General features: G+C 36.1%; 1 protein-coding gene across 5 annotated transcripts in view; it reads left to right on the forward strand.

Moving 5' to 3' along the window:
• The window catches only part of PCNX4 (pecanex 4), a 37,135-nt gene extending 33,671 nt beyond the window's left edge, over nt 1-3,464 (forward strand). For all 5 annotated transcript variants that reach the window (XM_056810846.1, XM_056810847.1, XM_056810845.1 and 2 more), the window contains 2 exons: nt 509-695; nt 2,732-3,464. In XM_056810846.1, the coding sequence (XP_056666824.1) occupies nt 509-695; nt 2,732-2,983 (439 nt within the window). In that variant the 3' untranslated portion in view covers nt 2,984-3,464. The remainder of the gene's footprint in view (nt 1-508; nt 696-2,731) is intronic.
• Nucleotides 3,465-12,007: the final 8,543 nt, after the last annotated feature.

The following is a 12,007-nucleotide window of genomic DNA, read 5'->3' on the forward strand; positions in this document are numbered from 1 at the left end:
ACCAGTAAAATTATGAGACATCTATGTCCATCAACTACTGATGGAGTGTATCTTATTCTGAATAAATGAACTATAGTTTTCCTCTCCATTTCACATGCTAGTTTATTGACAATGACTAGTCAGGGGACCCAAAGAAAATTTATGCAAATGATGAATGAATTAAAATCTGCATTTTGGTAGGAATACCCACATTAGTGAGATGACAATATTGTTGCTATAGTGGAGTTGAAAAGAATATTCCCTCAAGTTTAAAGTGCTTGAATGTTCCAGATGCTTTGATAAAATTACATTTGATTTGTATTTATACTTTTGGTTACATGAAAACTTTTTTTCATATGACTGAATAATTTTTTTCATTTTAGCTACAGAAGAATAAATACATTCTCTCTAATCTGTATGAAATATATGTAATTCCATTCTAGTCCCTGAAGAGTTGGACTAAATTAATTTTCATTAATGAGATTGATCAAAAGTATGTTAAAAAACCTTTTGATTTCACATTTTTCAGGTATACCTTTAAGCTTATGGTTGATAAAGCAATTTTGGGTCCAATAGAGGACTTCAGAGACCTGGCTAGCTGCTTAAAAGAATATGAGCATGACTGGTACATTGGGTTAGCGTCTGATGAAGAATGGCAAGAAGCAGTTATACAGGAAAAGCCATACCTTTTCTCTCTGGGTCATGATCCTAATATGGTAAGAAAGGCAAAGTTTCAGAAATATTTTGTGGCCTACCTTAAACCTCACCCAAGAATAATTTTTTTCAAATATTACAATTATTTTTTATAGAAAGTTAGCATAATCTAGCCAACTCTCCTTATATGATTATGTCTTTTAAGAATCTCATGATTGTGGTTTTATGCATGATGAGGCCATTTGATCTTGCCTTCTTAATAACAAATTTAAATTATTATAAAGTTAGTCATTCTTATTTGTTTGATAGAACTAGCCATTCATTAAGGTAGCCAAAATTATGTCAACTATCAATCAACAAGCATTTAAGTCCCTACTGTGTCTCAAGACACACTGTTGGCAATACAAATACAATAAAAGAAACAATCCCTACTGACTAGAAACTCAAATCCTAAAGAATGTGAGATTAGGGAGTAGAACATGGATGGGAAATAGAACCACAAGAAGGAAAAGGAGGAGATAGTTGGCAAATAAGAAAAAGGCAAGTGAACAATTGAGAGAGTAAAGCAGATTGACAGCAGTGGATTAATAGATGCTGCAGACTGATGAAAGGAGAGGGTATTGGAGCCAGGTAGAATGGGAGAAATGAGATGGTGGAGTCGATGACTCTTAAGGAAAGGAAATTGAAGAGACATACAAGTTATTGTTTTAAAAATTAGAACTACCTAGCAAAGTTTTAACTAGGTGCTTTAGGTATTCCTTAGTCCACAGTGTAGTGAGTTGATTTTGGTAAACTGTTAAAAATTAGAGAACTATTCATTGTTATATTTAAAAGAGATCTGTGATTTCCATTGGATGTCCCCTCCATAAATTCCTATCCCAACCTCTCCATCCCTTAATAAATAGTCTTCATGAATTCCTTTAAGGAAGCAGGGTTGGGGTGGGGTGAAGGCAGAGGTGTGGAAGGGTGGAATCCTAGCACATAGTAACTAACTTAGGAATTTCCTTACATTTAGCTGGGATTTGAGGGGTGACCGCTTATATGCATTGTGTTTCTAGGCCTGTTCTCAAAATTTTTCCAACTTAATGGACCTGCCCAAATTTGTGCTCTACTGGCATAGCCTTTAAAAATCCAAGGTCTTATCAGTGGCACAATGAGGTATGAGAATAGGATATTCGTGGAGAGACATATTGTTAATAATATATATTAATAATAATAATGATTTGGGGGAGACAGTGCAGTGAATTTTGGATTGGGTTTCATGAAGACTTAGGTTCAGATCCTGACTTTTACAATAGCTCAGGAAATTCTTTCACACTGCAAATTCTAGAGGAGTTGGAATCTACATAGGTAGCCACATTAGGCATTCCCAGACAGCAAAATCACTCAACTCTGATACATTAATATGAGAATTAATTAAACACTTAAATGCTTGTTTTGATTCTCAGGTCTTAAACATAACAAATATTTGTTGAGTTTATGCTATTGCAAGCTTACATTTGGCTACTAAAGGGAAAATTATGTATTTATGCCCTTTGCTTACAAATCAACTCCCCCTCTAATAACATGCCACCTCAGATACACATGGTAAGTTAATGTAAAAGCAGTCAAGGTCCTCAGGAACACACTCATGAATTATTCTTTCCCTATTATGGAAATAAGACAAGAGACAACCAGAGTAGAGTATTGTGTGCATTGTCTGGTGCAGTCACCATATTTTGCTTATATGATTTACTTTGTTATTATAAGGAAGGATTCAGTGTGTGAAGAGGGGTTGAAGTGACTGATTTAAAGGGAAAAAGTACCAATTAGACTTATTTTTTTAATATGATTTCAGGCAAAGGTTGGATAGCCACCTATTGGGTATTTTATAGTGGGAATTTTTGGTTGAACTAGATTAGACTGTCTCTGAGGTCCTTTCCTACTTTGAGATCCAGTGTAGAAAATTTGATGTATACTTTTTTTTAACATAGATCTGTTGACTGTATGCAAGTGTAATTAATATTCAGCATTAAATAGGTATGTTTCAAAGGTACTAGTAAAATGTAAGAATTTAATGATCAATTGTCTTTTCCTTTTTTCCCCCCGTTCTTTAAAGGGAGTTTACACTGGGAGAATTCTTACTCTTCAGGAATTATTAGTTCAAGTTGGGAAATTGAATGCTGAAGCTGTCAGGGGGCAGTGGGCGAATCTTTCATGGGAACTGCTCTATGCCACCAATGATGATGAAGAACGTTATAGCATACAAGCTCATCCAGTACTTTTAAGAAACCTTACTGTACAAGCGGCAGATCCACCCCTGGGATATCCAGTTTATTCTTCTATACCTCTCCATGTGCCTTTGATCTAGAATTCCTTCTTGCACTTGTAATTTTAATATTGTCAAAGAAATGTTTTAATTTTTGAATCCAAGAAGCAGCATGAAGTTTAGATTCCTATAGTTTCAAAGAAATAATTTAAAAACTCATCTGAGAAAAAATAAACTGCATGAAGTTAAAATCCTTTGCCCACAGAAATGATAAAAAAAAAAAACAACTTCATGAACCCAGTAATTTGGAATTTAGAATGATTTATCCAAAATGTGTGACATGTGGACTCTGGTAGTCTTTTTGGAAAATATAATGAAACTTAGATAAGTTTTCTAGAATAACAGCTTTCTACTAGGCTAGATAATGAACTTTTTGTGCTTTCTTAAACATGACAGGTAACTTGCTTTTCTAAGCAAGCTACAGCTTTATCTGTATCAGTGTTTCTAAATGATAATGGACCCTATTGTAGGTGACCAAATTTGTATATATAAAATTTATTTAAAATAAAATTTTGATATTTTATTACTTTGCATTCATGTTTAATTTTTAACCTGCTGTATTTTTACATATTTTAAGTGGAAGCCTTAAACTTAAATTGTAAAATTAAATATTACTGTTAATGGTAAAATTTAAAATCTCTTCCATCCTTTCTGAAGAATTCTTTTGGTAAATGTGAAAGGGAATAATCATGTTTTATTCTAGTGGGTAAATACCTACAAAATTAGAAATAACCAATGTCTTAAAAAAGCAAGTTTTAAAAATGAGGATGGGGAGGGGGGGCAGCTGGGTAGCTCAGTGGATTGAGAGCTAGCCCTAGAGATGGGAGGTCCTAGGTTCAAATCTGGCCTCAGACACTTCCCAGCTTTGTGACCCTGGGCAAGTCACTTAACCCCCATTGCCTAGCCCTTACCACTCTTCTGCTTTGGAGCCAATACACAGTATTGACTCCAAGATGGAAGGTAAGGGTTTTTTTTTTTTTTTTAAATGAGGATGGGATAAAATTTTCATAAAAATTGGTTCTTAGATTCCTAATGAAACCTTAGGTTTCCTAACTGGCAATTCTGTGCTAAAAGAGGAATGCATCTATTATTAGCTAAAAAAAACCCCACATATCCTATTTTGGTTTATTTTTGTCCTATAGCACAGTAAAACATTCTCCTTATTTTATTTTTATATCATATTTTTTTACCAATTAAATGTAATAACAAATTTCCACACAAGTTTTCCTGAGTTAAAAGATCAAACTTATCTCCCTTTCTTCCTCCCCCCCCACCTGATGTTGGCAAGCAATTTGATTTGGGTTTGTAAGTGAGTAAGCTTATAAAACCAAAAACCCCAAACATAAACCCCCGAAAAAATTGAAAAATTAAAAGTATTTATTCTTTTTAAAAGAAATGAGGTGGTATTGGAGAAAAATAGAATACAATGTAGCTGAAAGAGCACCAGGGCCAATCATGAGACCAGATTTTACTTTTAAATATTAGAAATGAGCTGTGGTACCTTGTCCAAATCACTTACCATCTTTGGGCCTTATTTTTCTCCTCTCTAAAATGGATAAGTTGAACTAGGATGATTTCTGAGGTCAGTCAGAGTTCAAAAATTCCATAATCCTTATTCTATGATAATCTATGGCTTATTTTTGAACTGTTATAATCTCAAATTACATGAATAGAATAGTTTAAACCAGTGTTTCCTTCAGTAGATTGTATATCCCTGTATAAATTTTGTCCTGTTAGAATTATATTTACTCATAATTTATTTCTTTAATATTGTTTTCTGCTTTTTAAAGAGATATGTTTGTGGAGGGATAGATTACTTTCAGCAAGTGAACCTCTATTTAAAGTAGAAGAGTGGTTATGGGTAGTGGTATAAAGTAAAAATTGGAAAGAAAAGAAGCTGAACACAAGAAGAATAAATGAGAAGCTATTAAATAGCATTCCAGCATAAATGTTGTTTTGAAGCCAGTTTTGTTTTAGGGAGATAGTGTAACTAATATAAAGAAGGGAATTATTAACAGAAAGGAGTTCAGGCTACAGAGTAGAACATATCTGCAAGTGAGACAGAACAGGGAGTAGAAGCTCCTGGCTTACTTGGCTTAAAGTCTCTAACCTTTCTGTTGTAATCTATTGGTCTAGCAACCCATGCGGTTTAGGAAAGCACTATCCAGGTGTACCTGACTGCAAAATTATGGCTTTATTTGTGCCACTGATTTATCCCCTACTTCCTTCCTATTATTCAGGGTCTAAAGAGAAGCAAGGTACCTCACTTACATCCTCTTCTCATCCCACAGGTTTAGGGTAGTGAGAATTGATTGGTAACCTTGTGGGCTATGGGAAGATCCTCCCCTCCAGCTTGCCTTCTCCTGACCCATTCTGCTGGTTTAGCATAGAGTAATAGAAGCTATCCTTAGAATGGTAATAAGGTATATACCAAGCTTTATGTACAAACATGTCTAAGATATCTCTTCTCAAAAACAACTACAATTTTAACAAACTTCCCAATCTACAAGATTTTTATAGCATCTAGTCATCAAACTTTTTTAAGTTTTCCTAACTATATTGGGTGTCCCAAAAGTCTTAGCTAAGACTTTAAACTGCTGTAAGACTTTTGGAGCACCCTGTATTTTACATCACATCATAGGTAACCATCCAAATGATGTTGGACAAAAACCTTTTTTTTTCTTAATTACATATACACCAGAGCTACTTCAATGCTTTTGGTTTTAGAACATTTTTAATCCATTCATAGATTTAGAAGAATTAAAAAGAGTGAGATGAAACTGAATAAGCAAACACTTTGTTCCTCCTTTATTTTAGTACAAAACTATGAATTCTGAAACTTTATAAAGGAAGAAGTAAAACAAATATTGAAAGAAAATGAAACAAACACTGAAAAATAGCATTACAGGAAGGCAAAGGGCTGTAAAGATGAAAATTTAGGGGAGACTGAGGCAGGTAGATATTAGTTTCTCTCTGCAAGGAGTATTATATTTTTAGAGGTTTATTGAAGATTAATGATTAAAGAAAATACAGGATAAGGAAAACATGCCTAGGCCAGGGAGGCCTAGACAAGACCTCACCTACATTCTGGAAAGAGCCACGTCTGCCCCAAAACGGAAGTCCCAAAAGAGACCTCAAAAGCCTTTGCAATCAGGTTAAATCCCTTTTCAATCTCGGCCCAGCTGAGAATTCCCATGAGATTTCAAAGCATTTTGGGGAAGTGGAGCAAGGACTTGTGGGGATTGAACTCCAGAGTTCAAGTCTATTTTTACATACCTCCATTTGATCGTTATTGGGGAGACAAGTTTCCCCAAAAAGGATCATGAAAACATAATCAACTTAAACATTACAGTAATTTGAGGATAAGAGGGAAAAAAAAATAAAACCAATAATTGTTGAAACGCATTGACAAAAAGCCAGTTAGGGGGCAGTCCCCTTTGACATGAAAGTATACATACAAATAAATGTTCAATCAACCACACCCAAAGTTTATTTTTGTGCACTTGTGGTCTGGAGGCTTCTTCATGGTGGCTTCTCCAACAGTTCAGTTCTGGATTCAGAGAGGTAGCATCTTCTTTACCTAAAATTTTTCTCAAAAGGAATTTAAACTTTGCAATTTAAATAATGATATTTTTACATTTCCCCCATTAACAGGGTGATTGAAAAAAAAAGGATCACTTATGGATGCATGGCTGAGGTATGAGGTATATGAATTAATTGGCAAGAGATATTAAAAAGATATAAGAAAAATCAAAAAGAAAAGAAAAATTTCTGCATGAAAATATAGACTATCAAAGTCTTATGTGTAAAATTCCAAGTAAAAAGAAAAATAAATCTATAACAGGTCCTTCTATCAGGGCCCAATCAAAATGATCTAGGCAATGATGCATTTACCCAGTCTGTAGCCAGGACTACAAAAAGGTACAACACTATGAGAAACAGAAAAGAAAGGGACCAGATTATAGAAGCCAAGGAGGAGCCAAGTTTTGGGGATACTCATCTTTGAGTATCTTCAGAGTGAGTGTGGACACAAGGAAGGCCTACATCTTAACATAAGTCAAGTGTCACAACCCCAAGTCTCACACTAGGTTCAAGACCTTTGTATTGGCCTAGAAGTGCATCAATCCATCCTGGATTGGCTTTTCTTTGGCTCTGTGAAATGGCTCTGTTGTGTATATCTTGTCCTGGAATCAGACAGAATCATTAAGCAAAGTCCCATAATTTTTTAAATAATTAGTGGCATCATTTTTATAGTCACAAGCTTTTTAGGGCATGCATTAGCAAATGTATCTTACACTTGTATTACTGAAAAGTCAAAAAGTTAAAAAAAATCTTAATACTGGTGACGTGCTTCAAATATAAAAAAGAGAGAGAAAAATTAAACTGAAAAAGTATATTGCACATGCAAGAAAAATATAATAATAAAAGAGCTTTAAAAACTTCAAAAATGTAGCTTATAATCATTGACACTCTGTGTCAGCTAAGAAAATATAGAATACAAGGCTTTCTCACCAAAAATGAGATCCATTTCCTCTTAATATCTGGCCATGCTCCACTGTGAGTGAAAGGCAAATGAATTGAACAAGGTTAACAATTTTTCATTTTTAAAAATACAGTAGTACAAATATGTAGATATCAATATCCCCAAAATTCTCAATAGCCCAATTAATTACAATAGCAAACAAATACTATCATATTTCGCATAAGTTGCTGTATGGCATTTTAAAAAAACCTATGAATTGATGGACATTTGTCACAATTTTTTTTTTTACAAACGTAGCAATCTTTCAACCTTGGTAATAAACATATTTTTAAACAAAGTAAAACTCATCTTGGGTTAAGAACATAATCAAGAAATCTATATATCATTCTGGTGCAAGTAAAGTAGTGAGCTGAAGAGTATAAATAAAGGGGTGCTCCTTTTTTAGAGGCTTTTTAGGGGTGCAAATGCCCTGAGATTAACTGCCCAACTTCCATTCACATATTTAGAAATGGGCGAAGGTTTGGGAGTTATAAAATGTATTTCACTTCAGCTACTAGAATGGGCCTTACCTCGTGGTAGGGGCAGGCAAAAATAACCAGAGATTGTTAAAAAAAATTCCAAAAATCATATTTTAAAAAACCCTTAAAATCAGTTGAGATATTTAGCACATTAAATTTTCCAAAGGTTGTTATACAATTATAACCAGTCCTGAAGTCCATCTATGTGATAATTTACAAAGTCAAAATAGAAAGGCTGTTTTTTTTTTAATATGGGCTTAATTACAATAATATTTGTTGAGCACAGTTATAGGGGGAAGACAACAGAATTTCAAAACTCAGTACATTCAAAATAAATTCAATCAACCTTCAGTGTAACGAATATTGAATCCAGTAATATATGAAGTTAAAATCACAAAGTTAAACCATAACAAAAAATGCAATAGAAATACAGAGAGTTTTTATAAACTATTGGAGTCTGAAATGTCTTAGAATATAGCCTCTAGTCTTTAAAGTTCCTTAGGTGTGTTTATCCATTTAAATGTCTATTGTCCGAAGGCAGAGTGGTAAGGGCTAAGGAATGGGGTCTAAGCGATCTGCTCCGGGCCACACGGCCATGAAGTGTCTCAGGCCAGATTTCAACTAGAGACCTCCTGTCTCTGGGCCTGGCTCCCAGTTTTCTGGGCCACCCATTTGCCCCTTCAAAGTTAAAGTTGAATCTTTGGGCTGAGTCTGCTCCCTGACAGGCAGGTGAAGTCAAGACTCAAAAGGTATCCTTTTAAACAACCCATTGCTATTGAGTTTCTGTTTGAAAAATCTGTTTCTTCTCCTCTCCCTTTCTCTCTCCCCTGCTATGATCCCTCCTCCTGCCCCAGTCCACATGGAGCCCAGGCCACCTAAGTGGAGCCAATACCCCCGTTTTATTACCAGCTGATAGAAATGAGTCCCGAGCGATCTGCTCCAAGGAACTGGGTTTGTGGGGCAGGCAGGTCACCAGGTGATTGCAATCTTGGTTGAATCAGGTGGGCCAGGTGAGTGAGAGAAAGATCGTGGGGTGGGCAGGGCCGGGAGCCGGAGCGCAGACAAACAGGGCCGGGAGCTCGGGCACCAGGTGAGAGGCCAGGAGCAGAAGCAGGAGCTGGAGAGGTCCACAGGCAGGAGCTGATCAAGATGGTTTTCTAAAAAGCATCTTGGAGAAACATGGCTTTAAAAAAATCATTATCTAGGCTAAAAAATTTGAGAAGTTCTCAGCCAATCTAGTGGTCGCCAACTGTAAAGATGAAAATTTAGGGGAGACTGAGGCAGGTAGAAATTAGTTTCTCTCTGCAAGGAGTATTATATTTTTAGAGGTTTATTGAAGATTAATGATTAAAGAAAACACAGGATAAGGAAAACGTGCCTAGGCCAGGGAGGCCTAGACAAGACCTCACCTACATTCTGGAAAGAGCCACGTCTGCCCCAAAACAGAAGTCCCAAAAGAGACCTCAAAAGCCTTTGCAATCAGGTTAAATCCCTTTTCGATCTCGGCCCACCTGAGAATTCACGTGAGATTACAAAGCATTTTGGGGAAGTGGAGCAAGGGCTTGTGGGGATTGAAGTCCAGAGTTCGAGTCTATTTTTACAGGGCAGAGCTAGAAAATATCTTAAAGGTCTAGTCTAGTTAGAGAGCCAGGTAATGTGAGAAATGTCCTCAGGTGATGGGGAAGAGTGCAGTCTTCTGGCTTTCTAGTGAATTTTGTGCTAGAGTGGTGGCACATGTGCCCACAAAAAGACTCTGAGTGCCCCTTCTGGCATGTATGCCATAGGTTTGCCACCATGGATCTAGTCCAACCCGTCATTTTATAAATAAACTGAAGACTACTGAGGTTGTGACTTGCCTGAGGTCACACATAGCAAAGTCAGGATTTTAACCTGGATAAATAGATTTTAACCTAGATAAATTGGTTCCAAATCCAGCATTCTTTCAACTGCATTATGCCACCTTATTGAAAGAGGTGCCAAGTATCTGAAATGAGATGGTTACAGTAAGAATATAAAAGAAGAGACTAACGCAAAAACAAAACAAAACACAGTTTGCAAGACTATCAAACTAATTATGTGGAAAGAGACAAGAGTCAAACATGAGAGGATGCAAGGCTAAGAGACTAGAAGGATGCCAGTCATATCAAAATGCAAATATCAGGAGGAGGGGTAAGTTTTGGGGAGAAGAATATGAGAGTTCACTTTTGGACATGTTGAGTTTGAGATACCAGTGAGACATCCAGCAAGTAGTTAAATATAAGACTTAGAACTCTGGGAAGAGGTTGGAGTTTAATATAGAGATTAAGTAGACAATCTTCAAGAAGTACCATGTTCAAAACTATTATTATCTTATGATCAACCTAGTGGCAAGTACTTTGACAGTAAATAGATATGTTCTGCCAGCAATGGTAAGTTTTGTAGACCAGCCAAAACTTGAGAGTTCTGGCATAGTCTGCTCTGCCAAGGACACTGAGGATCCACAGATAGCCTACATTCTATTTGGGGAGACCACATGGACATTTTTTTTGAGGACACAAAATTATTTCTATTTGTTGATAACACGATGGTTTGCCTAGAAAATCCTGACATGTCAGCAAAGAAACTAATTGAGGATAGATTTAGCAAAGCTGCAGGTTATGAAATAAACTAATAAAAATCAATAGTATTCCAATATATTAATAATGCAGTCTAAGAAGCAAAAATAGAAAGGGAAGTCCAATACAAAATTACTATGAAATGCATAAAATATTTGGGGGTCATTCTTCCAAAGGGTACTTAATATGTGTATGTTATATGTGCACACATATGTGCATGCTATATTTATTCACTCACAAAATGCTCCTCAAAAAATAGACAATTTAAAAAGCATAGTAAAATCTGTATTTAAACATCAGTCCTTTTAGACAAAAGGAGAAGAAAAGGAGAAAGTAAATCTTTTCTGTAGTTTCTTCAGTATATTTTATTCTTTCTCATTTCCTAAAATGGATTATGGTACCTAATACATTCATTGTGATTTCTTTTTACCCAAAGTACAGGCTTAACCACGTGGCTAATCTCCCACACTTAATGCACAATTTCTCTTTTCAATTCCTAATTCCTTAGGTACCAAGGGGATTGCTACCCTCACTACCACCATTGCTACTCAGTTCCTTAAGTTCTTGGGCCAAACTGAGGGATATTAACTCCACTCTCAGTTCATCTCCAAAATTTGAAACCAAATCTCATGCCTAGCCCACCTCAAATCAAAGCCTTTTCCAAAAGTTCTGGTGTTCATTGGCATATAAATGGAACACAATATTTCTACTACAGTCTCCTATTTGTTCCTCCTGACTCATCTCTCTTTTTTTCTATCTGTCCTCCGACTTTTATTTGTCATTTAAAGCTCTTCACAGCCTTTCCAGTGTCACATATTACTTCCCTCAACTTCTACTTTCTAACCATAGTGGTCTAATTGCTGGTCCTCACGCATACATCTATGTCCCCTGTCTCTCTGCCTGTGTAACAGCTAACCCCCATGCCCAAAACCAGGGAAACTAGATGGCACATTGGATAGAGCACTGAGCTTGGAATCATCTTTATGAGTTCAAATCCAGCTTCAAACACTAACAATTGTATGATCGTGAGTAAGTCACTTTACCCTATTTTGCCTCAGTTTTTTGATCAGTAAAATGAGTTTGAGGAGGAAATAGCAAGCCACTCCAGTATCTTTGGCAAGAAAACCTCAAATGGAGTCGTGGAGAGTTAGACACCACTGGACAACAGCATGTCTGAAGTGTAGCATACCTAACCTCTCCCTGTTGGAATTAATGGTTTCCTTTAAGGTCCAACTTGTGTCACCTTCTACATGGAGTCTTTCCTGATTTGCCAGATACTGGTGCTTCCCCCCGCCCCCTCAACTGTTCTGTATTTATTTTATTTTAAAATAATATTTCATTTCTCCCCCCTCATTATATGTAACATTTAACTTTTTTTTTAAGTTTTGAGTTCCAAATTCTCTCCCTTCTGACCCTCCTTTTCCCTTTCTCCTTCTCTGCCATCCCCCTCCCTGAGATGGTAAGCAATCTG

This window comes from Monodelphis domestica, chromosome 1 (assembly GCF_027887165.1).
Source record: "Monodelphis domestica isolate mMonDom1 chromosome 1, mMonDom1.pri, whole genome shotgun sequence".
Lineage (NCBI taxonomy): Eukaryota > Metazoa > Chordata > Mammalia > Didelphimorphia > Didelphidae > Monodelphis > Monodelphis domestica.